This window comes from Myotis daubentonii, chromosome 2 (genome assembly GCF_963259705.1).
Source record: "Myotis daubentonii chromosome 2, mMyoDau2.1, whole genome shotgun sequence".
NCBI classification, from domain to species: Eukaryota; Metazoa; Chordata; class Mammalia; order Chiroptera; family Vespertilionidae; genus Myotis; species Myotis daubentonii.
Window position 1 is genome coordinate 191534971 of NC_081841.1, and position 26495 is coordinate 191561465.

Genomic DNA, 26495 nt, shown 5'->3' on the forward strand with positions numbered 1-26495 from the left:
GTAGCAAATTCTTCACATCGGACATACCCTTTATAAAATATTAAGTACAAAAGCCATATTTGAAAGGAAAATTACAGTAATTTTGGGACTGCCTCTGCCTGATTAGAGTTCTTGATGGAAAAGCCTAGAGTTTATTAAAAGTGAATAACTAATGCTTGGAATTGCAGCTCAGGGATTTCTACTTCTTAGCTTGCACAGAATTGCAGGGGACTCTCATCAAACTGTTAACTGATGATTTTAAAATTTATTTATGATAGATTATATCTGGACTTTGGCTGTGTAACTCAGAAGGCCTCAAATAATCAAGTTACATCATAAAACTCCTTTCATTTCAACATACAGGTTTCCTCTGCTATGGGAAAGTAGAGCATGCCTGTGAAAACTTTCGTCAGCTGTAGTGCATCAAGTGAAGAAGCCATTACCTTAGCACACATCTTGCTAATGGATGCATAAAATAAATCAGAATAAAGCACAAACGCTCACACAGTTCACAGCTATGGCGGCATGATGCTGAGATATTGAGTAGTTTCCAGGGAAGGAGCTTGGTGTTTCCACTCTTCTCTGGGTGTGAACTGCATCTATAATTCCTTGCTATAAAACAAATGCTAAACGCTATTTTTGTGCTGAGTGAGAGGTTGGATGAGAGATGCAGTATTTGGGGGACATGAAGAGAACTTCTGTGTCAGGGTGGGCATTTTTGAGTTTTTCAGTGACAATGGACTGGAACATTATCCAAAATTAACAAAACCCTGAAGGCAAGGTTTTTGCCATGGAGCTAGCATTCGGCTTCTGGGATGAAGCAGTTGTGGAACCAATCCCAGAATATTTCGGACTCCATCCATGCTTTTTTGTTCTACTTCCAATGGACTGGCATTTTCTCCTCTAAGTGCTATTGGGTTTTGTGCTCTGTGTACCATTATTGGTTTGCACTTAAGGTCACTCTTGACATTGGCACGCAATAGCAAGGTTGCCCGGTCTTTGCATGATTTAAAGCCAGGGGGTTTGGAAGCCATTTGTATTGCATAGGTTCATTTGCCAACATTCTTGTAGAACAAGCCTGTCCCATCAGCATTGAAACCTGCTCTTCCATATAACCCTTTTCATGTATAATGCTTAACAGATATTTTAAAAAATTCTTCTGCAGCCTCCTGATCTGTAGGACCTGCTTTGCCTGCAAATTTAACATTTTTTCATGTGGTGTCTATCACCTTTTGCAACCTGCAAGCCAGCTTGCACTAGCTGAGAAAGGTTTGACATTTTCTTCACTCTGGGTAACATGACTGTAAATTTCTTTGGCCTTTAGCCTCATAACAAAGCTGTCCACTACACTCTTTTTATTAGCTGTCATCTCACGAATCCACAAATTTAGCTGCTTTTCCATCGCTGCATCACACACTTGTTTTTAGCACTTTCTGGAACAGCCTCATGTACAGATCTGCAAATCTCCTCTTTTTATGGATATATTGTTTTGTTGATTCATTAACATTGAATTCATGGCCAATAGTACTATAACTCAGGCCTGAATGAAGCTTATCTAACACATATTTTCTCTGTAAGACACATTACAGACTTCTTGTGCTTAGGAACCCTCGGCAGTGCTTTAATACAACTATTCTTGGGGGCCATTTAAAACAGTGAAATCAGCAAAAATGTGACACTAGTAGATTGTGAAAGGACATTTGCATATATTATGAGCTAAAACAAGATGGTGCAAAGCATGGCCTTGGTTCAGGCTTAGCTGGAGATGTGTGCATAAGGCAATTCAAATTTTTCACTTCTATGTACATGTCCATAATGTCTGAGAAAGTGTGGCAAGTACTGATTTTGGGGTTACACATACATTTTATCTAGTAGGCAAATTTGCAAATAGAATCAGTGAATGAGGACCAACTGTATTTGTATGGGTCTCTTGCAAAAACTGTGTGATCAATAACATTTTCAAACACAAATATAATTTTAGAATACAATTTTGTGGATAAAGTGGGAAGGAAATGAATTAAAGGAGAAAGAAATTAATGTGAAATTTCTGACTTTTAAAGAGCATGTTCATAAATTTTTTCTAGATGGAGGATGGGTATTATATCTTGTATGTAGAGTCATCCTATCTAATAATAGACAAACATGGTAGTTAACCATAACTTCGCTACCCTTCCCATTGGCTAATCAGCGAGATATGCAAATTAACTGCCAACCAAGATGGCGGCCAGCAGCCAAGCAGCTGAAGCAAACAGGAGGCTTGCTTGCTCCAGTGATGGAGGAAGCCAAGGTTCCCCGCCTGCCACTGCCGGCCTCTGAGCTGCACTCTAAGAAACAATGTTGCAATTATAGAAGCTAAACAAACCCCAGATACCTGCTTTCAGCCAGCTGGGCCTCAGAGCTGGAGCTGCAACAGTGTTTCAATTATAGAAGCCAAACAAACCCAGATACCTGCTTTCAGCAGCCGAGGTCTCAGAGCTGGAGCCAAGCCTCAGAGCTAAAGCCGGCTCTCAGTTCCAGTGACAGCCATAGAAGGTAAATAAATCTCAGAATAAAAAAGAAAAAAAGGACAGGTTGGGAGCTTCAGTCACCTGCCAGCCTGAAAACGGCCCTCAGCCCCTCACCCAGACTGTCCAGGCACCCCAGTGGGGACCCTCCACCCTGAAGGGGGTGTGACCAGCTGCAAACAGCCATCATCCCCTCATCCAGGCTGGCCAGGAACCCAAGCGGGACCCCCACCCTGATCCGGGACACCCTTCAGGGCAAACCAGCCGGCCCCTACTCGTGCACCAGGCCTCTATCCTATATAGTAAAAGGGTAATATGCAAACTGACCCTAACAGCAGAAGGACTGGGAATGACTGGTCACTATGACACACACTGACCACCAGGGGGCAGACGCTCAATGCAGGAGCTGCCCTCTGGTGGTCAGGGCACTCTCACATGGGAGGAGCTCTGCTCAGCCACAAGCCAGGCTGATGGCTGCCAGTACAGCAGTGGCGGTGGGAGCCTCTCCTGCCTCCTCAGCAGCGCTAAGGATGTCCGACTGCAGTTTAGGCCTGCTCCCTGCTGGCAAGTGGACATCCCCCGAGGGCTGCCCAGCTGCCAGAGGGATGTCTGATTGCCATCTTAGGCCCAATCCCCTGGGGAGCGGGCCTAAGCCAGCAGGTGGTCATCCCCTGAGGAATCCCAAACTGTGAGAGGGCACAGGCCAGGCTGAGGGACCCCCTCCCCGCCGAGTGCACAAATTTTTGTGCACTGGGCCTCTAGTCCTATATAATAAAAGCCTAATATGCAAATTGACCAAACAGCAGAACAAATGATTGCTATGACACTCACTGACCACCAGGGGGCAGACGCTCAACGCAGGAGCTGCCCCCTTGGTGGTCAGTGCACTCCTACAGGGGGAGTGCCGCTCAGCCAGAAGCCAGCTCATGGCTGGTGAGCGCAGTGGTAGTGGCGGGAGCTTCTCCTGCTTGCGCTGCAGGCAGGTGGTAAGGAGCCAGGGGTCCTGAACTGCGAGAGGGATGTCTGACATCCCCGAGGGGTCCCAGACTGTGAGAGGGCGCAGGCCCGGCTGAGGGACCTCCCCTCCCTCCCTCCAGTGCATGGAATCTCGTGCACCAGACCTCTAGTATGTATATAAAGAATGCCTAACAGTTTAGTTTTAAAATGTTATCAGGATGTCAGAAGTTAATACTTTGCAACTATTTAACATTATGAAGATTTTAGATGTTAACTACACATTTGGAACATAGATTTTCAAAACTTTTTTAGGAAGGAGCAAAAAGAACTAGGAGGGAACTTTGGTTTTGATGTTCTTGTCTGCTGTCTACAAAAACAAAACAAATCTGTTCAAATTGGGAGGGAAATGCGTTGGCACTTTCTTTGAAGAATTTTTAAGTTATAGGAGCAGAAAAGTCACATTTCCTCCCTCTTTACACCTCTCAACATGCTGATTATGTTTTGATTTCTAATTGTAAAAGACCTGAGCACTTTCAAATGAAACCACAGTATTCCTTAGAGACCTGATGTCCTAATTTCCCCCTAGAGGACAGTACAAAAAGGCCTTGAATGTCCTCAAAAATGCTAGAAATCTGGATGATGACTTGGTGTAACTGCCAAAACTTAAAGTCCTCATATACAGTTCAGAACAACACAACAAAAAGCGCTTCTGATGTCTCCGGCTTTTCCCTCGATTTTCTGTGTAACTGGTACTGTTCCTGGTTTCCCTCCTGTCTCTGGCCCTGGGAGGCTGTCCATGATTATTTACGTGTGTGAGCCGTGGCCCTCACAGTTCTACCTGGGACCGAGCACCAGGCAGTCTGTGGAGCCCTCCTCTGCCTCACCTGTGGTGGAGGCTGCACTGGCCACAGTTTCTCCCCAGCTGACTTACTCGCTGGCTTGTAATCGGCATTTTCGTTAATCATTCATGAAGCACATGGTCTGTATTTGGGGAAACGTTGCACTGTAATTCCAACATGCATAATTTATGTTGCTAATTACTTTAAACCATCGTATTAAAATCTAACTCCACCCTCCCCCGAGCCCAAGGTGGGGAAGAACTGAAGAAACACTGGGCTCTTTACAGCCCCTTTGGGGTTGCTCAAGCCACCGAGGCCGAGCTCACCCGGGTTCCTCTGGACGGGGCAGCCTGTCCAAGGGGGCCGCGTCTGAAGTGGCGCACCAGGTGCGGGGAGGAGGAGGAGGGCGCGGTGGGCCGGGCCAGGTGGGCCGAGTCGGAGGATGAGGACCAGGTGCCGGGAGGAGGGGGGCGCGGTGGGCCGGGCCAGGTGGGCCGAGTCGGAGGATGAGGACCAGGTGCGGGGAGGAGGGCGCGGTGGGCCGGGCCAGGTGGGCCGAGTCGGAGGATGAGGACCAGGTGCGGGGAGGAGGGCGCGGTGGGCCGGGCCAGGTGGGCCGAGTCAGAGGATGAGGACCAGGTGCGGGGAGGAGGGCGCGGTGGGCCGGGCCAGGTGGGCCGAGTCGGAGGATGAGGACCAGGTGCGGGGAGGAGGGCGCGGTGGGCCGGGCCAGGTGGGCCGAGTCAGAGGATGAGGACCAGGTGCGGGGAGGAGGGCGCGGTGGGCCGGGCCAGGTGGGCCGAGTCGGAGGATGAGGACCAGGTGCGGGGAGGAGGGCGCGGTGGGCCGGGCCAGGTGGGCCCAGTCAGAGGATGAGGACCAGATAGCGAGAAGAGGAGGCCTCGCGTGGGGCCAGGTGGGCGGCCGAAGTGAGGACCGGAAGAGGGCGCGCGGGGGGCCGCCCGGGGCGCGGTCTGAGCACGTCACTTCCGGCGCCGGGTCCAGTTCCTGGTGAGGGAAGGGGCCTGAGATTGGTGCAGCCCGGAGGAAGGAAAGAGGGTGAGGAGAGGCAGCGCCTGGCCGGGCGAGCGGCGGGGGCGGCCGGGGGCGCTCTGGGCCGCGGGGTTCTCCCGCCCGGATCCGCCCGCCGGGGCCGGAGCGGGTTGGCCCGGGGGCGCGGGCGCGGCCCCCCGCGGAGCTGCGCGTCTGTGCTGAGCGGCTGTGCTCTGTGTTGCAGGTCTACCCGGAGCCGCGCAGCGAGAGCGAGTGTCTGAGCAACATCCGCGAGTTTCTGCGAGGCTGCGGGGCCTCCCTGCGCCTGGAGGTGAGCGGTGGGGCGCGGGCGTCGTCGGGGCGCGGGGACCCCGGGGGCCGGCGAGGGGCGCGCCAGGGCGTGAACGCAGCCCCAGGGCGGGGAGGAGCCGCCGTACCGAGCTCCGAAGTTGGCCCTCTGTACAGTGAGAGAAAATGGTTCCAGCAGCTTGGGGTGCAGGCGACACATTTTCGACAGCTGCCTGTCACGGGGCGACCTGGTTGCTTGGCGCTTGCCTCCCCTGGACCTGCTGTTAGGGCTCCGAGGGCGACCCGCCGCCAGGCCTGGGTCCGCGCGTCCGAGTCCCCGGGAGGGGATGAGGCAAAGCCGGGCGCTAGTAAAATGGGTCCTAGTCCTCGTCCAGCCTCACTCCTCAAGGCGTTCCTTTTCTCCCAGGAATTAGGCGGGCTTCACTCCAACAGCCGATGTTTCGATCAGAGACACGCCGGCTGACCCATGTCTTGGGGAGGACGCTGGGCGGTGTGTCTCCGCCGAGTGGCCTCAGGTTTTGTCCCTACGCTACATGCAGCCTTTCAGGGATGCTCCCTGGAGATTCTCTCTCTCTCTCTCTCTCTCTCTCTCTCTCTCTCTCTCTCTCTCTCTCTCTCTCTCTCTCACCTTATTTTAACATGCGATTCGTCTTCATCTTGGGACAGTGCTTTAGACCCAGAAACCCAGCTGGGCATTTACTTCAGAATTACAGACCGACGCGGCCGCAGTTAGATGTGTGCTGAGCTCCTGTGCTCTCTGGCTTCCCTTCGTCGCCGCGCTCGCGGCCCCTGGTCCCTTATCGGAGGGAGGAGGGAGTGGGATCCTGAGCTCCCGGCTAACGGTGCACGGAAGCGTCTCACAGAACCTGTTATGTAAGGTGGATCCACAGAGGGTTTCTGTCCAGCCTCTCATTGTAGGTTTCTTGGGGGGAAAGCTAGAAGTCATTCACTCTGTGAGGGGAGGTTATAAGGAGAGCTTATCTGTCATTTGAAATTCGATGCGTAGGCATTCATAGAGATGGGAATACTGTTTTTATGAATGATTGTAAGCCGAGATGCTTTGTTGTTGGGAGTATTTGATGTCTGCGAGGAAACCTTGTACCGACAAGGGAGAAGGCTCAGTGGAGATTCCCAAAGGGCCGTTTCCTCTGCTGGATGGGCTTTGGCATTTTATCACATTTTATCCTAGTGGGCTGTGATAATAAGCTTTGCTTGTAGCAGTTTTTGCTTTTTCGTAACCTCTGTTGTGGAACTGTGTTATCCTCTTCAAACTAACGCGTTTTGTTTATAGTACATTTGAAACCCAGTTTGCACATGAAGATTATAATCGGACAACTTCAGTGTAAGACTTTTAAAGCATTGTTTTAAGAAAAGTTAACGTGTTAAAAAAACCCTCATCCTTAGTTTTCCAAAGGTTGCTGTTGAAATGTCATGTAACGATTTTTTAAAAATGTATAATTGAGAGTTTATTTAAAGATGTATTAGAAAAGTCTGTTCACTAACTTATCCCAAGCATCTAGAACAGTGCCTGGCACATAGTAGACCTTCAGTAAATATTTGTAATTGATTGATGAGCTTGAAGTTCAGTTGATAGCAATTTTTTTTAAGGTAAAGGGAAATTATGACTTACTTTGTGCTGTTTTTTAAAGAGTAAATATCTCTTTCATTAAACTTAAAATATAGGCAAATTTATTAGCATTCTACCAAGGGTCAGTTGCAAGCCACACTTAAAATTCCTAATTACATTACAGATAATAAAAATAAAACAGCACATCAAAAACCTCCTAAATGGTTTGTCACTCTGATTTTTATGAAGTTACCCTGAAAAAGGAGTTTGTAGGGACCCAACTTGGGCTTCCAGGCTTGTTCTCATCTGTGGTGTGAAGGAGCGGGCCTGTTCCCTAGAAGATGGCCTTGCACTGAGACCACAGTGCAGCAGTTTCCCAGTGACTATTTTATTTTCCTTCACATCTTATTTATTTATTCCCCCTCCCCATGACCATCTATACCCCCATAAACTCTTCTGCCGCCACCCTCCCTCAACACCTGATCGCTTGAATTGCAGATTAGTTTTTGTATAGTTACAGATGTCAAGGCGCTTTGTTCCAGGGGTTTGTTTGGACTTACTTGTAGCAGACTGTCTGTAGTTGGTAGATGTATTTGCTTGTTTGCCACCATTGTAAACTATCCCAAGAATTTTAAAGGAAAAGAGGAACTGAATATCATGGTTACTTTATCAGTTATTTCAGTTGAATAAACATCGTAATTAGCTGTAGAAAATTCCCCAACAAGTTGTTCTTATTATCAAAGGAGTTTTAATTTTAAAGGAATATTGTACAGTTTGCGTTTGTTGTTAGAATAGAGCAGAAAGTAGAGAAATGTAAGAAAAAAAATTGTGTACTGCCACATCTAAAGATAACCAGTGTTAAAATTACTGTATATATTTTCAGTCTTTCCCCCCCCTTTACACAAATGTAAAAAGACTTAAAAAATATCCATGACATCATTGTATATATACATAATGTTTTGCAATGTGCTTTAATTTAACATAGTGTGACTGTTTTCTCATGTTAAATATTTGTCTGCTTACTTTTAAAAGGATGCTTCATAGTTCCTAGTGGAAATTCTCATTTTTGGATGTAGAGGTTATTTCTGAGTTTTCATTACTGTAAACATTGGACCGGGCAGTGGACATTTCTGTACAAAATCCTTTATCATTATCTTTTAAGGAGACATTTCCTGATAGGGCACTGCTAGGCCAAAGGTAGGGGCTTTTAAAAGGTTTTTGAACACTACACTGCCAAATGTCTCCAGACATTTTTATTACTTTGCCTTTGCCCAGTTAGCAGGCTATGAGAGCACTCCTTTCCAGTCCTGTGACGGCCTGTCCCTGTTGTGTTTTCTCTTTCACCCAGGAAGATGGAAAACATTTTGGCTTTTCTTCCTTGTATTGTTGACCGTGCCTGTATACCTAGGTTCATGGTAAACTAAGGCAAATGTGAGGCACTCATAATTTCTTGCATTGGATGTTTGAAAGAGGATGTGAGAGAAAAGCTGCTAGAATAGAAAATAAAAGTTGAAAACCTCAGACGTTGGCAGTTACCTTCCAGCTTCCTCGCGAGTAGCCTCTCGCTTTGTGCTGGCCAGAGGCGTTCTGAGGCTGGTCTGTGTAAGTGGGAACTCTGGCTGGAAGCGCCCCTGGAGACTGCAAAGGGGCTGGTTTCCCTCTGTGTGTGCGTGATGTCCTTTTCACTTTCTCTCTTTAAGTTGAGGGGGCATGAAAAGATGTTCGGGTGGGCTCTGCAGTATTGTAATCAGCTGGGCTGATTCAGTGAGTTAGGGTGAGGTTTTGGGAAAGGAATTGCCTTACACATTCCTAAACACTTACCTTCCCTGTGTACTTCTGAAGGACAAACTCTTTTATTTATGATACTTCTTTGCCCTAATGCTCACTTCTTTTCCAGATTTTTAGCCAAGGTTATGATTGAGATTTCATCCAAGAGAATATTTTAAAATACTATTAAAATAACATAGTCCTGGCCAGTGTGGATCAGTGGTTAGAGAGTCAGCCCACACACCAAAGGGTCCCAGCTTCGATTCCCAGTCAAGGGCATGTACCTGGATTACAGGTTCGATCCCCAGTCCTGATTGGGGTACATGTGGGAGGTATGATGTGTCTCTTTCACATCAGTGTATCTCTCCCTCTCCCCCCCGCCCTCCCAACTCCTCTCCATTCCCTCTGTCTCTCCCCCTCCCTCTGTCCCTTCCACTCTTTCTAAAAATCAATGGAAAAAATATCCTTGGGTGAGGATTAAGAAAAAATAAAGGAAATAATTAACACATGCTTATATGGAAAATTAAAACTTGTTGATGCAGGCTTAAGAATTAATTAAAAAATGTTTTTATTGATTTTAGAGAGAGGAAGGAAGGGGGAGAGAGAGAAACATCAATGAGAGAGAAACCTTTTGGCTGCCTCATGCACATCCCCTACTGGTTGGGGTACGTGTGGGAGGAATGATGTGTCTCTTTCACATCGATGTTTCTCTCCCTCATCCCCCCCCCCCCCCCAAAAAAACAAAAAAACAAAAAACTCCTCTCCATTCCCTCTGTCTCTCCCCCTCCCTCTGTCCCTTCCACTCTTTCTAAAAAATCAATGGAAAAAATATCCTTGGGTGAGGATTAAGAAACCCACTGGGCATGGAGCCTGCAACCTGGGCATGTGCTTTGATCTGGAATTGAACCCTCGACCTCTCAGTGCATGGGAAGACACTCAATCAACTGAGCCACACTGGCCAGGGCAAAGAATTTGAATAAAGACAAAAGTATATCTATAGTCTTTTCCCTAGGGATGGGATGCCCCACCCAAGTGTTACCTTCGTTTTAGATTTAGACAGATAGTTAAACTGTGTACTGTAGCTTTGCATTGAAGGTGTTTTGGGCCACACAGCAGTCTTCTTAGCTAGTCATCTTCTGTATCACTGACTCAGTGGTAAGCTGGAAATGGTAGGTAATGACATAGTATTTATTGGTGGACTTATTGAATAAACTTTGAAGTCAGTTTATTTATGCCTTTACCAGAAATTGCCTTTCAAAAAAATTGAAATGTTTTGTAATTAAAAGGTCACTTGAGAGGTGAAAAGGGTATTATCTGAACATTTTGTAGGTACTTAAAAGCAAAGCCAAATTCTACTCAGGTACTATAATTCTATTTTCATTTTTCCTGGCAAAAAGTGTCAAAGTTGACTCTGTCTTATATTTTATTTAGTTCTTATCAAACTGTCTTGTGGGGTGAGCATTTGGTTACCTCTTTGTCTAGGCTGCTTTCCCAGTGTGGATAATTAGACGTTTCTCTCTATTTCAGATATTTGGGTGCCTCGTCTAGATCATCACTACCCAATAGAAATATAGTGCAAACTACATTTGTAATTAAAAAATTTCCATGAACACATTTAAAAAGTAAAAAGAAATATGAAGTTAATTTTAATAATGCATTCTTATTAATCCACTGTATTCATAATGATGTTCTTTCAACGTGTAGTTAATATAAAAATAGTAACGAGCTTGTTAAATCTTTAAAACCTTGTGTGTATTTGTCACACTCACAGCATACCTCAACTATGGATTAGCAACATTTCAAGTGCTCAACAGCTCACGTGGCAAGTGGCCTCACATTGGACAGTGCAAGTGCAAGTCTAGATCATTGAAGAGGCTGGAGAAATAGTCATCTTCAAAATTAAATGGGAGTAACATTTGCTGAGTACAAATTATGGGCTAGACATTTCATATATACTATTTTATTTAACCCCCCCGAATACCCTGCAAAGAAGATGTTGCTTTCCCCATTTTGCAGTTGAGATCAATATATTAGTTGGTTAAGAGGTCCCACATCATCAGCCAGCATGTGAGTGTGTCAGGATTTGAACTTGGATCCAGTGGCTCTTCCAAGTATGCTGACACCTGGACTGGAGGTAGTTGAACTGTTTAATGATTATAAGGGAGTACTGTTAGCCTGACTCCTAGCAAGGACCCTAGGCAAGTTGTCAGGAGAATTCAGCTGATGGCAGGGCTGGCCTTGTGGATGTGTGATCTTTGTAGTCAATCACACAGGGCACTGCACTTGGTTTAATGCTCTGCTATCCCTATCTGCAATTCTTAAGACTTATTCAATAGGAACTCTGCATTTTCTGTTTGTGCTGGGCCATGCAAATTGTGTAGTTGGTTCAGCCTAGTGGCATTATTCTTAGAGGTGTATAATAGATAACAAGAATAAATAGCATTTTCTGAGTGCTTATGTCCTGGACCCTGTTCTAAATGTGTATTAAACTCAATTTTTAAGCATCTCTATGAGGTTGTGTCATTATTATCCCCAAATTATGACTAGAAAACTAAGGCGTTGGGAAGTAGGGCATCTGCCCAAGGTCCAGAATATCCCACAGTCTCCACTCCTGAACAGTGAAGACCCTGAGAAACTTCCTGCAGTGACACAGGAATTAGAGTAAGTGGGAAATAGGTGTAAAAAGGGAAAAGTGAAGGCAGCTCACATATTTTAAGTTCCTATTATCTGTTGTATTAATAAGGCTAAAGTCCAGGCAGGCTGAGTAAGCCTAATAAATTGTGTTCCTGATCCCAAGCAAGAGGAGGTGGAGGAGCAAGAATAAGACCTGGTAAATTATTATCTCAGGTCACATCCATGCTTGCTGTGAGAGTGCTTCCTCTGCTAAGAAGTCAAGATAATACCTTTTGTGCAGCTTCCCAGGCAGCCACCATCCCACCTGCCTGTCAGTAATAATGACAGGAGGTAATATAGACTCAAGAGTTTTGTTTTTTTAAAGTAGGGGTGAGGAACGTCTGGCCCTGCTGAGGCAACTGCAGGTGGGACTTGAAATTCAATAAATCTAGGAGCTTTTTTCATAGCAACATAATTTTTAAATTGACAATTTTGTATGTCTCGTGAATGATATTATAAATATCCAAATGGGCCTTGGCAGAAAAAAGGTTCCCCACCCGTGTGAAAAGGATCCTTTTGAGAAAGCCATCCTCTGGTGTTGGGATGAAAAGCAGGTGGGAAGTGGGGCCAGTGTGCATTTCCCAGTGGGAGAACCTCAGGGTGAAAGGGAAGGGGACTTAGCTAGAGCTGAGCATCGGGCCAGATAGCTAACATTTCTGCAAAGCCAGGATTGTAGTATTCAGTGAAACTACTACCTCCTTCACTAGCTACCGGTTTAATAACAGGGCCTCACCCATGATTCTAATTTTCCTGTAAAAAGCCCTTGATGTGGGACTCGGATACTTCAGGGCTGCCCACTGGGCCGCCTCTATGCAAGCCTTTTCAATGCAGCTGGTTAGGCTCACTTACTAGTAAGAGTTGTATAACTCGAATCTCAACTAGTTATTCAGCAAGTACTGGTGTTATTTAACACATGCAATAAAATAGGCTGTTTTGCCACCATGAGAATACGACCTCTGGGCCAGAAGCATAGGATTTAGAGGACACCAAGGGCATGTCATCAGGTTGCATTTGAAAACTTCCTTTTATTCAAGTAAGAGGTGTACATAGCATATTCCAAGCCTTAGAAGCCAACAGTTCCTACCTCTCTTCTACCCCAGAAGCAAACTTTTAACACATGGCTCTTTCTCTTGGTCTTTTGGTATTTATTCCACCTGCTGTGTGTCATCTCATGTAGTGTTGCCACCTGTGGGATAGCCCATGTGGGATAGCCCATGTGGCCTCCAGCCCAGTGTCCTGTCTGTCCCTGATCCCCAGCATTCAGAGGGTCGGGCCCAGGAGCCTGGCCATAGTGGGTGGAACTTCTTGTGACTTGAACCCTTTCCACTTCTTCTGGCCCTCCCAAATGCTCTTGGACTTTCCATTCCAGGCATGTCAGACTATTTGAGATGACCAAATGGTATTTGTTGTTTCATTTTACAAATAATGGCATGGGCTCTGTGCCGGGTGCTGTTCTGGTGGCTTCACCTGTATTATCTTGTTTAAACCTTGTAATGACTTTCACTTTAGGAAAGAAACTGAGCTAGAGATGTTTAGGAACAGAGCCATGGTTACTCAGCTACTGAGTGGTGGGGCCAGATTCAAACAGGGAGTCAGGCTGTGCCTGCATCTCCCGCGGAGGCTGTTTCTGATGCCCATTCTGTCTCTGTGCCAGGAGCCCCTTGAGGTGGCCATCTGCATGGTTTCCTGCTTTGAAGCTGGCCAACCTCAACTCTGCCGTCACCGCCAAGGTCTTTCAGACTATTTTTGCTATTTGCCTCTGCCTGTGGCACCTTCACCACAGCGCCATTACTTGTACGTTTGTCTCCTTGGGTTGCTCCTTGAGGGCAGATTGTGTGTCTTTGTTTAATATTTGAGTTTTAGTGTCTCTCAATTAACAGGCACTAGATAGATTTTTGTTGAATTGGTAAAAACCCTATGGGGTGCCCCATCTAGACCATTGGTAAAGGGGCTCAGCATGTCTGTAGAGTCCCATTTGTTCTCTCACAATTTAGCCTTTTCTCCCACCCCCGTTCACATTTTTTACTCTTCTTTCTTATCTCTCAAATTTTTGTTTTATTCTTTCACAGCCTTACTTTATGAACTACATCTAACTAAAATATAACTGAAAAAGTCACCCTTTTTTCTCATTTTATGAAGATCTAATAAACAAAGGGCGGCTAGTCGTGCTGGTAGCCTGACTAGCTGAGGAGTTGTTACACGGGCCCTGGTCCTTCTTGGCGATGGCTTACCTTTGGCAGAGCACAGCGGGAGGCAGCGTGGGGGCCTGGTCGTTCCAGTCTTAGCATCCTAGAGTTTTAGAATCAGGAAAGACCTTGAGCCTGGTTAGAAAACTGGTACAAGAGAAACTGAGGATTTCCCATAGAGAGCACAGCAGAATAGAAGCTCTCTGTGCAGCCTCTTTCCCTCGGGGGTGATGTGCCACAAAATGTCCAGAGCTTCCTCAGACTCCTTATACAGGGACAGGAAATTTCTGTAGTCCCCACTGTGGGAGACAGGAGAATCTGGGGGAGGGGCAGCATGTGTGTATTGAAGAAATCCATGCGTGACTCTATTATCAACCTTTTGTCTCTACACTGGAAAGGGCCCAGAATCTTTGTTAGAAACTGGTCATAGCTTAGGTAGAGGCATCTGATCTAGGTGAAATATGTCAGGTGTTGGATATGATGCATTCTGCATATGTGTGGAGTTAGGAGGGCCATGCTCACTGAGGAAGTGGGAGGGCCTGCCCTGTGCTAGACGACAGCTAGTGCTGTGCTTTCAGCTGCCACTTTGGACCTGCTGCTGCCCTGTGCTGGCTTGTCTGGGCTGGCTCAGCTGACCATGCAGGGGAGTCTGGGTGTTGTTGGCAAAGTCTCTCACTCGTCTTAGAATGGGGGAAAGAATTGTGTGTTTGACAAACACCCGCATTATTTTGAATATTACTAGATCACACGTGCATTTTTCATTTTGCAATTGGACAAGGATGTCCAGTGTTGTCAGTTGGTGGGGAAAATACTTTATCAAGGGTCCATGCTCTTATTTTCCAGGAAGGCCTTGTGAAAAATGATATAATGTCAGTCATGACTGATGAGTGAGACAGTATGAATTTGGAACTCATACACCTGTGTGGTCATGACTGCCTATTTCTCTGTCCATAGAAAATTCTAGTTACTTGTTGTTTTGCCTTTTGCCTCATTCCCCTCTTACTTCCTATTTATCACCTAAAATAAAACACACAAAAAACAGGCTTCTCTGAATATCTTTAGTCATCACTTTTTAATTTTCACTTAAAAAAAAATCAAGAAAATCCCTATTGGTCTTGTAGGAAGGAGGAATTCTCACCCCTCTTTTTCCTGACAGGTATTTGTCCTGAAGCAGTTTGTATCCCTGAAGAATTCCTTTAAGTCCTAGGAACCAGTAAGGACAGGTTCCCGTGAATAACTACAAAACAAAATACAAGGCCTTTCAGATCATATTTAGATGTGAGGTCTGCGTTTAGAATATCTTAAAGAATAAAACTGCATCATCTTGGGTAGCAGTGTGGAGCTTGTAATATACTGATTCCAGGGGCCCTTTGGAGAGTTTCTGATTTAATAATTTTGGTGTTTAAGCTGATCCAGCTGGGTCTTTAAAATTAGGGTGTGGTGAGGTAAGGAGAGATCTGGCTGGGAGAGGGAACCTCATGATTTTCCCATGTTTGAAGAGCCAAGAACCCAGCTCAGCAAGTATACTTTTCTCCAGCCTTCTCATTGCAAAACTAGGCCAGCCATCTGTGGTGGGAATTTCAGGGAAATCTGGGTGGCAGCAATTGAGATCTTGAAGTGATGTTGGGCCTATCAGAATTGTTCATTTAAATCTTCGTTTCAAGAAAGGCCTATGGATGATGAGTGAAATGCTTTTATTTTCTACTTAAAAGAGGGGCTGCTAGAGAGAACCTCATAATATGCTCCCTTTTCTTATTTTGAAAAATTTATAATTAACCGAAAGGTTGGAAGACTAATGTAAACACCCTGTGCCTTCACTTAGATTGCCGTTATAGACACCTTTGCCCTTTTGTTCTCTGACATATTTGTATTTTGTTAATCATTTAAACCACGTGGTAGACCTGATGCTTGCCTTTGAATACTCAGCATGTATGTTTTTAAAATGAGAGCATTCTCCTCCATAACCAAGGTACTGTTGATACATCCAAGACCTTGTCCATTGTTTTAGTAATACTATGTCAGATATAGTCCATATTCACACTTGCCCAGTGGTCTCCAAGTGACTGTGTTGTAGTTTTTATTTAAATGTAGGCTCCAAGCAAGGGGTCATGCATTGCGTTTGGTTTGTCATGTCTTGTAAGTCTCTTTCAGTTCTAGAAAAGTTCCTCCACCTTTATTATTTATGACTGATGGGTTTGTAGAATACAGAGTTGTTATGTAGTGTGTCCCACAGTCTGTTCAGGATCTGATTTAGGTTAAACATTTTATTTTTTTATTTACACATGTATGTATGTATGTATGTATATGTTTTTATTGATTTTAGAGAGAGAGGAAGGGAGAGAGAGAAACATCGATGAGAGAGAAACATTGATTGACTGACTCCTGCACACACCCTACTACTAATTGAGCCTGCAACCTAGGCATGTGCCCTGACCAGGAATTGAACTGGTGACCTTCTGGTGCATGGGGCGATGCTCAACCAACTGAGCCATACTGCTGGGCTGGGTTAAACATTTTAGGCAAGAATTCTACACAAGTGATGCTCTGTATTTCCATGATCATATCAGAATGAACTTACTGTCAATGCATTCCATACTGCCAATGCTAAGTTCTATCACTTATCTAAGGTGACATTCACCAGATCTCTCAGTTGTAAAGATGCTCTTTTCCCCTTGTACTTAGTATGTAATCTGTGGTTGGTCCCCCCAAAAGTCTTTTCACCTGATGCTCCTAGCATTCCTTGATCATCCTTCTTGAATTTAGTTACTCATGTTTAGAATCCACAATAGCCCTTACAATGGAACACAGAGACTAACCAAGACAAGATTAAAATCAACAGAGCTAGATAGAGATAAGATTTTTATCAAAGGTCAGATAAGAAACTATAAACATAAAACAAGGAACTGTAGAAGGTCAAAGTAGGATCCAAAACATATGATGATGTAACTATAGAGGCATGCTTATAGGATCAAATGGTATAAATACAGATGTAACAGGAGAATAAACAGAGAATCTGGCTATGCTGATCATCTGAACGCTGTCTCCGTGTCCTTCATTCTTGGCTGACGCCGTCCTCACCTTAGGGAACCCCTGGACTGCTGAGGCTGGACCCTGGCAGGCCTGGCCTGCGGGATTGGGCCAAAACCAACTCTCCAACATCCCCCGAGGGGTCCTGGATTGCGACAGGGTGCAGACCAGGCCAAGAGACCCCACCTGTGCACGATCAGGCATGAGCTCAGTTTTATCCAGGTGGACTTCAGGTGTGAATACTAAAAAAATTAATTGAAGAGGAAGGAACCAACAGAACATTTCCATTGCGCTAAGAAGAACTGAGAAAATGCAATCACTTTAAAAACTTTATACCAGCAGCTGGATAGTAATAGCGACTGCTTGCTGAGTGGCTCCTAAGTACTAGAGCAGCCACAGGGCAAGGCTGTAAAGTAGATTCAGTTAGCCTTGGTACACTGAGGAGAAACTGAGATCTAGAGAGGTAAAAAATATGCCTGATATATGACATTTACTAAGTGGCAGAGTTGGTATTTGGATCAGGTTTATGGAGATTTCAGAACTTCTAAATTTAGAATTGAAGATCAGCTGAAACAAGGAGATGGTGGTAGTTCAGTTGGTGGAAGCTCTTGTAAAAGGGAAGAGGACTGAGGGAAGATTATGGGCCCTTAGACATTTGATCTTTTCAGAAAACTAGGCAAGTATAGTGTCCATAAGTTCATGGTTTTGAATTCTTAATGTGTTAATTAATCTGCACCATGCAACTGAGATGGTCTTTACTTAAGATTTAGGATGACTAATTGTAAACTGTTAGTTTTCTACATATTTTCCATCATTTTGGGTGTGATGGCTAACTAGTTAAAGCCATTCAGTATAGTAACCTGGAGAATAAAGAAATCAGAGATAATGGATCATTAGCAACTGTATTAAAAGCTTGAATAAATTCTACTCTTGTTGCATTTGCTAATTGTTTATCTCTTAGTGGTGACTTTATTAAAAATTCAGATTGCACAACAACTTTGGATTTTGTGTGCGTGTACTGATTATAATGTAAAAGGCATTTTTTATTTGGATCATGGCCAGGAGTTTGAAGAACATCAATCAAATGGAGATGCTTGAAGAATCAAGACAAGGCAGTTTAGGGACTTGGAAGTTTGTATAGTAACTTTCATGTCCCAACTTCAATTTTGAGATCTCTTTGCCAAGACAAAAACCTGGTTTTCAGCAACTTGTTGGAATCTTGGTTTAGAACTGGCCCATAGAAGAGGAGAAGGTGATTTCATATTGGGAGTGTTCTTAGGAAGATTGCTACATTGTTCACATAGGTTGAGAACATGAGATTTTCTTTTACCAGAGCATTTATTGGGTAGAATGTGTTTTGAAAATGTGATAATGAAGATCAAGCTTGTATTTCATTGCTAGTGGAGAGCAGGGAAGTGTTTCTTCTGGTGGTGGTAGTCAGTCTGCATGCAATTTATGAGGCCAGTCCTTGCGGCTGTGCCTTGCCTGCAGTGGTTCTCAACCTGTGGGTCGCGAACAATGAAAATACATCCTACATATCAGATATTTACATTACGATTCATAACAGTAGCAAAATTATAGTTATGAAGTAGCAGTGAAAATGATTTTATGGTTGGGGGTCACCACAACATGAGGAACTGTATTAAAGGGTCGTGGCATTAGGAAGGTTGAGAACCACTGTTTAAGGGAACACACATGTCTCTGCTGGAAGCATCGGTGAGCATTGTAGCAAATACAATGAATACACGTAACTGGGAAACAGGCAGCTCCTGTAAGGCCTGTAAGAGCGACAGTGAGTGACACGGGGTTGGGATTTAGAAAGAAAGACCATTTCAGATGGCCAGCCTGCAATAATGGGTAGACAAAATATTTGGGTGGGGGACAAAGCCTGCCACTGCTTTCTGGTTGGCCTTCAGACTTCTCAAATTGATTTGTTGAGTTAAACCAACAAAACGTCCTGAATTTGATGAACTGCCCTAAATTGGAATTAAAGGGAAATCTGAATTGTGGCATTCTGGGACCTAACTGCTTGGGGTTTGTGATAGCTTCATACTTTGAGAGGAAATCTTAGTGTCCGTGGAGATTATAATAGGCATGAAAGGGGAATGCTCAGCCTAGACAGGTGTCCGACATTTTAGAAAGCATTTTATTTTTTTTTAAGTTAAAGATTGGGCCCAGCACTAAGGACTTAATTTTAGCCCTTCAAAGTAGAACTAAGACCAACAAATGGTAAAGAGGTCTGGGAATGCCAGCAGTCTCATTGTGTCATTGTGCTCATGCTAGGAAGCTTTATTAAGTGGTATTTATTTTGAAATAAGTACACAATGTGTGTGTGTGTGTGTAAATATATATATATATATATATATATATATATATATATATATATATATATATATATATATGAAAATTACATAGAGACCTGCAGGTAAAGAGATAGCATTTTATGGTATTTAGATACCATATGGTATTTTATGGGCCCTAATTTTTAAAAAAACAAAAATGTTCTGAATGAATGAATGAATATATTTGGTCTTAAGCTTATGTTTTTCTTTGTCTCTGAAAGTGAGCATCTGGAAGTTTTGACGGCATCTATACTCAAGTCTTAATGTCAAGCTCCATCTACTTACTGTTCTGTCTTTTCTGATCACCCAAATTTCCTTTGAACTTTACATGTCGAATGGTGAAAGTTATATTTGCATAGCGTTGAATAGTTTGTAAAGTACTTGTACTTTCTCATGTTACCATTGTAATAGCTAATCATTACAAAGCCCTTTAGATTTTTACTTGTAAAATCCCATTCTAATCCACTTCCTCTGTGTGCCACTGTGACTTCCTTCATTTAGATCCCCATGAAAGGGAGGATTTAGTATACCTGCCCTGCCTCCCACCTTCCTCACAAACCCCTCTATATCCCAATTTTGTAATTGCACTGTTTGGTGATTCTTAATTTTTCAGTAATTGCTTTGATAAATTTAAAAACTATACCAGAGACCTGTCTTTCTTAATTTATCACCTTCAACTTTACTCCTTAATGAAAGATGAGGAACTCCCGAGGGCATGGTGGGCAGCATGGAGGGAGGGGCCTGATTCCCCTGGTGTTACTGTCTAGCGGTTTCTTGTCTGTTGGGCTGTCTTTTTCCTGATGCTCTGGCCTGAGAGGCCAGGCTTTTCTCCGGGCTGTTTTTGTCTGCACTCTTGTGTCTTGGCTACAGTTTTCTCTAGCTCTTAGTCTGGGGCATTTGAAGTACAAAGAAAATCCCAAGAACCCCTGCCATGTTGTTTCTCAGGACCCCAAACCCTTAGCCAGTCTGCCTCTCCTCTCCACATCTGTTTGTAAAATGAGATTGACATGAAGTCTCCAGCACAGCGCCCAGGGGCCTTGGTCTCCGAGGCTGCTGCATCCATCCTCTTTGCTGCTGCCTGTGCTTCCGCTCCATGGTGATTTCTGTTTGTGACTAAGACTTTTCAACGCTTTTATTGCTCAGCTGTCTTGCCTCTCTTCTTAGGACTTTGTCCTTCCCCTTCCCCAGCCCTTCTTGACCAATGTACCTACAATACTTGGTTGGTGTTTCTGTCCCTGTCCTCCTGGCTTGGGTATTGATACAGTAGAATCCACAAAACAATATGATTTTGTTCTCATTTTAAACTGAAAAATTGTTTGGGGATATGTTGGGTACAAGTAGAATTCATCATCAAACTTTAATTTTATCCCTGGGTGTGGGAGTAGGCGGAACTAAGCACAAAATCTACAGAAGCCACGAAGGCGAAAATTCACCCTGGCTCTGTTTTTCATATATCCCAACAGTAGGGACCATTTGCATTAAACTTAAATAGCACAACTTATTTAAGATTCGTTTTTACTCATCATGTTCTAAATTCACAAATTCCATTTGACAATGTGATAGGACAAAATTATATTTTTATACTTCAGGAATCACACTCTAGAACTGTGCCAAAAGTAGCAATTTCTTATGTCAAAAATAGCTTCCTCATAAACTCATTGGAAGAGCTGACCTGACTTGTTGCATTTGGGACATGCAAGCTGCATGATTGAGAAATGCTGACTTAGCCTTTCGTTGTAGGGGTCTTTCCATTAGTACAGAGCTGTTGGAAAGAAGACATTTTCTCTCCACATTCCTTGGTATTTTCTTTTGGGGTATAACTATGGGTGTTATCAGCCAGTGACATCATTTAGGTGGGAGTCATCTATTTTTGCTTTGATGTCCGTATGGCTAGGTGGGCTAGGTGGGTCAGAGTCTGTTTTGGTTGGTGATGTCTGTGTTTCTGTGATCAGAAACTGCACTAAGTCACACGTGTGCAGATTTGCAGGAAGGCTGTACCCATTATTGACTTCTACAGTCTCCTTGATGCTCTGCCACAGTGGCTGTGCAGTTGGAGTGGGCAGGTACAGCCAGGTGCTGCTGAGGTGGTGGACTTGTTGGCTGTCTGGGGCTGCTGGCAGTGGTGGTACCTTACAAGGAAGAACATTCCTAAAGCTGCAGCCCACACAGGAAGCAGAGGAAAGAGATGGTCTTAAGCTTTCTATGTCTATGCTGCCACTCTTGCCATTCTTGTTAGTTATGTGAACTGATAATATTTGGTTTGTTTGTTTAAGCTATTTGAGTTGGTTTCACTTGCTTGCAGTTGAAAGATTCCTGGCTAACAATGTCTGCATTATATGGTGCATAACACAATCTATTTACTGATGTCAAGTTTGCTTTTCTATTTTATTATGTGGAAGATACTCCTGAGATCTAATACCCTCGGTGAATTTGGAAGCCAAGGTGAGGTAAACGCAATGATAATGAGGAACCAATCTTTCAGGTCTTATTTAGATTCAGGCATCTTCTGGTTATCTTGGAAAACCCTGTTCCATTTCTTTGTTGGGTGTGTCAGCACTCTGCAGAATGAATTTGATATCTGATTTATCCAATTAGAAGGCGTGGTAACTCAATTCAAAGAGGAAAGCATGGCACATGAAGGTAGTTCTTCCACAGTGGTGGACACGCTGGTGATTTTCAAGCACTTGTCCTCACATTTTGTGAATCTTCCCCCTCCTAAAGGCAGGACTATGGCCCCCTTCCCTGGACTGCATGGATGATTCCTTTTTTACAAACAATATGGAGTGCTGGTCATTTAAAGGAAAAGAACAGAGAGGTTGGCAGAAACACTTAAAAGCTCCTAAAACTTTTGCATGGGGTTACATGCATCATCCTGCTCAGAGCTGGTGCATGTCATGTCATGGGAAGGCATGGCAATTGGTGGGGATGCACAACTCTCTTCCAGGGAGGGGTGTGAATGGAAGAAAGCAGTGGCACAGTGAGCTGCAGTTCCTTGATTAGAGACAAAGGAAGCTGAAAATAGTGTGATGAATATAAAAATTCTAGATGGGATCAGCATCAGCTCTTCATGTGCCTTTGAAACCTCAATTTTCCCACAATATTCTGTTGGTTACATGGTATCTCTTTCTGCTAAATCTTCTACCTAACTAGAGTTTATGCATGTGGGAGTTCTCACAAGTGCACATAGGAGGTCACCCTGCCAGTTGGTTGATGTGTGTAACACAGCCTCATCTTATGTACAGGTGAGCTCTCCTTATTTCAGGTGTTACTTTAGGAACCAAACAGTATTAATTGTGACTATATAAATAAGGAATATGCCAAAATATTTTTAGAGGACTAGCAAAAGTTAAGGCTGGACCAGATTGCTAAGTCTTTGATGGTCAGTTTTAGTTCTTTCAGTGGTGTGTCATTGACAGTGTTTTATGGGTGATGAGTGGTCAGAGTGGTGGGTGCTCTCAGGAGCTGGTTGCTCGGGGCCTCTGCTGGACAGATTGGGGAGGAGCCCTAGGCAGGCTTGAGAGCCTCTCAGGCCAGATGGTGTCCTTCTAATGCAGATGGTATAACTTCTCTCCCTGCCTCTTGTCTGTGTCTGAGTGTCTGCACATCTGCTAAGACCACACACAGTTGTCAGCTTCTTTTGGAAGCCCTTTCTGAAGTTTGATGGCAGGTGCTTTCTTTCCTCCTCGAGACCAGGGCTGAACCTTCCTGTAGTTGTAACATCCAGCATAGTGCAGTGAACTGGGCTTCTCAGCATCCCCCAGTCTCTGCTGAGGCAGGTATCAGCTTGGGTGAGCATGTGTCCTGCCTGCTAGGTGGGAAGGGGGTCCTTTCAGGCCTTCAGAAGTGTCCTGTTTGGGAGAGTGCTGACTAACATGTGCCTGGTGGCTTCATCGTCTAGCCAGGCCTACCAGTCACCTGGAGCCTCCCTCTTGTCTGGAACCTAGTCATAGGGGATGCACCTCCAGGACAGAGGAATGCCTTACCTGTTGCGGAGTTGTGACTCATTTTCCCCGTGGTTTTTTTTATTTTTATTTTTTTCCCTGCTTCAGCCTTTACAAAGGCAGGCCAGGAAAGGCCAGCTCCTGAATTTCCCACCCTTACATTTTCCCTTCTGCCAGGTTTCCTGAGCCTGGTTCTTTCTCCCTTGCTCGAAGCTGGTGATTATTCTTTAAAAAGGACACTGTGTCAGAGGTGTCTTAGAAAGGTCAGCCAGTTGAGTGTCTCCCTTTCCAGGTAAGGAAAATGATGCCTAGGAAGTCCACAGGGGCCAGTGCTCAGAGGTGGGGTTGGCCTTTGGAAGGCCTGTTCTTACTTGACATCCCTCTTGCCCTTCTGGGTTTGGATTGGGTAATCATGGGCTTCTGGAGGCCATAGGGTCTGGTTTGTCTGCGATGGCCCTGGTTTATGCTTGTTATCTTGGACTATTTTCTGATAGAGTTCTCATTCTCTCAAAGTGACGCACTGTGGCTGGTGAGTCCAGTGTGCCCTGCAGCGACTACCATGTCCAGTTGGCTCATTTTCCTTCTAGTCTCAACTTGTCTTCTCTGTACTGCTCCTTGTTCAGAGCCCTCTTGCATCAGTTGGTCCTTTTAATTTTCTTACAAGTTTGTCTTCAGTTGTACCTTGTACAAGACGATAGCCAGGAGTAGCCTGTGTTGGAAAAACCAGCCTGGAGTTTTCGTTATTGGGCGTGGTGTCAGGGTTAGTTGTGTGCTTTTTAAATTTATGTAGATAATTGTAACCCTCTATCTGGGTTATATGGTTCTGAGTTCTCCTCCAGTAGAGGAATAGGATGTATGTGCTTGTGAGAGGAACTGGATGAAAAGAGTTTTTTGTGTTTTCCTGCCCTGAAGACATTTTTTGGCCACGAAGTGAGTTTTGTTAATGACTCACTGTCTGAATGGGGAAGTGAGACAAGTCTCTGAAGGAAAATAAAGTATTTATGCTGATACTTTAAGGAAGAGTATAGCAATGCCCTGCTTTGATTGATACAAGGAGAATAAGTTCTTGGCTAGAATGTTTTTGGTATTTGGTACTTTTCCCTGATAAAGGAAGTTGTTAATTTTGGGGTGATTCTGCCATGTCTATACTTGCATGTTTCTTTTAAAATATCTGCCTGTAATTGTTCTTGTAGATTACACTTTCATCAACCTGGATTTTAGGACTTTTCCCTGTAAAATAGTGCATTTTCTGCTTTGTTTTTGTAGGTAGAAAAAGGTACAACCTTCTCCTGAAACCCCCACTGATAGTGCTGCTTGGATTTTGTGATTGTGCATTGTTCACATTGCATTTTAAAATGGGCTCAGGTGAGGTCGGCCATGATTCCCACTCTGAGAGTTAATAGTGGGAGAAGGCATTGGATAGTCAGTGTCCAGCAGATAGTGAGGGGAGTGAGAGCTCTACAGAAGCGTTCTCAAATGGGGGCAGCTGCTTCGGTGATGGGCAGCAGCCATCACATCCAGTGTTGAGCAGACCTGGGGTACATGCTGGTAGGGGTGTCCTTCCTCTTTCATGGTGGTGTTTGTATTTCCCCTCATGAGCCTTGGGGCAGAGAAAGAGTCCAACATTGTTGAGGCTTAAAGGTGAGTGTGGGGCTGGGGGTATGTGTCAGAAGCAGCAGCTTGGGTAGGAATTCTGGATGGGAATGTTGATATGGAGTAAGACAATCTCCTGTTGGAGTATGAGCTGGACTCTTGCTGATACTGATGTACATTAGTGGAGGTTGGCACCAGTGAGTGTGTGTGCTGTGCTATATGGTGTAGTATATGTGCTGTAGAAGCAGTGTGTGCAGTGTTTGGTGTGTTGCAAAAGCAGTGTGCATGTGTTGGCTGTGCATTGTGTAGGGTGTGCTGCAGAAGCAATGTGTGCATGTGTATAGTGTGCAGCACATGCTTTGGTGTGTGCTGCAGAAGCAGTGTGCATGTGCTACAGAAGCAGTGTGCATTTGCAGTGTGTACTTTCTGTGGTGTGTTTGTGCTACAAAAGCGTTCATGTTTGGTGTGTGCAGTGTGCAGTGTGTGGTTTGTATGCTGCAGTCTGTGTGGCGTGTGCAGCATGTGGTGTGGAGACTTGTGGTCCTTTCTCTGGATGGTCTTTAAGATGTTCTTGAGCACTTACAGCAATTGAGGAAGCTTTCTTTTTTTTCTTGGTAGTTGTTTATATTTTAGAAAATAAGAGTTTTCCTTGGTAGGACGTAATTTTTGATGGGTCATTTTTTACAAGAGACCTTAAGGCTTGGTGTGCAAGATTCACACTATTTTTTTAATCATGATCCTTTTTGAACATTGAAGCGTTTGCACATTGCTGCTACCTATCATTATTATTGTAATCTCAGTATCCTCTCTGTTCCTCCTTCCCATTTTAAGGATGAGCAACCTGAGGCCCAGAGTGCTTCAGTAAGTTGTGTAAGGCAATAACCAGCAGGGGGCAGCCTTCAAGTTCAGAAAGGTTATCTGCCCTCACAGAACAGTATTGCCTCCTTCTCACTTACATGCCTTGTCATATTAGTTCAGCCCTGTCTCTCTTTCTCCATGAGAGACTAGAGAGATTTCTTAAATTTTTATTTTTATTTTTAAAAGTATTTTAATATTCTGGGCCTCTTCTATCCTGATTTCTATATGGTTTGTATTGTATTTCATTATGTAGTATTGTCTCTAGACCACTCAGATTGAAGGAATTTCAGATTAGACAGCTCTGGTCGGGTCTCAGCCCTCTTCCAGGAGGGTGAAGGACTCCCTTGCCCCCATACCTGTTCTCATTCTGGAATCTGCATCTATTAAAAGTAAAATATTAAAAATAAACTCTAATGTTTTTAGTATTATGAGTTTTTTTGGTTGGAATATTGATCGGATTTTTGTTGTTGTTGAGAATATTGGATCATTCTACTGCACACGTAATTCACTTAAATGTAAAAGTGAGGGTGAGTTTTTGGTTAATATACTTTTCCAACTGGGTAGATTCTAAGATCTATGGGGTATTTGTGTGTTCCCTCCTTATTCTGCTTATAAGGGACATGCGTAAAGGGTGGGCCTGCCTAGGGAGAGGATTCAGGACACTTTCCTCATCTCTTCAGGGAGGTGGTTCTCACCCTTGGGTGCTCAAAATCACCTGGAGAGCATTAACATGGGTCTCTTCCCTGGAGACTCTAATTAAATTGGTCTGAGATGGGCTGGATTTTGTAAAGTCGTCTTGGTTTAGAAAAGTTCCAGGAAATCCTGATAATCACTCTCCCAATACCACCTGAAGAAAAGGACCCTCTGTGTTTGTTTCCTTCCTTCCGGCTTGCTTGCTCCATATTCCAGCCAGAGGTGAGAGTGTGCTGCTCTGAGAGCATCAGTGGTTAGGCCATGAGG

General features: G+C 44.3%; 1 protein-coding gene across 7 annotated transcripts in view; it reads left to right on the forward strand.

The window, feature by feature from the left end:
• Positions 1-26495, forward strand: part of ARHGEF7 (Rho guanine nucleotide exchange factor 7) — a 129032-nt gene that overhangs the window by 24788 nt on the left and 77749 nt on the right. For 6 of the 7 annotated variants that reach the window (XM_059685115.1, XM_059685113.1, XM_059685117.1 and 3 more), the window contains exon 2: positions 5517-5603. In XM_059685115.1, the coding sequence (XP_059541098.1) occupies positions 5517-5603 (87 nt within the window). Of the gene's footprint in view, positions 1-5217; positions 5339-5516; positions 5604-26495 lie in introns of those variants that run through there. The other variant, XM_059685120.1, reaches the window with a different exon arrangement.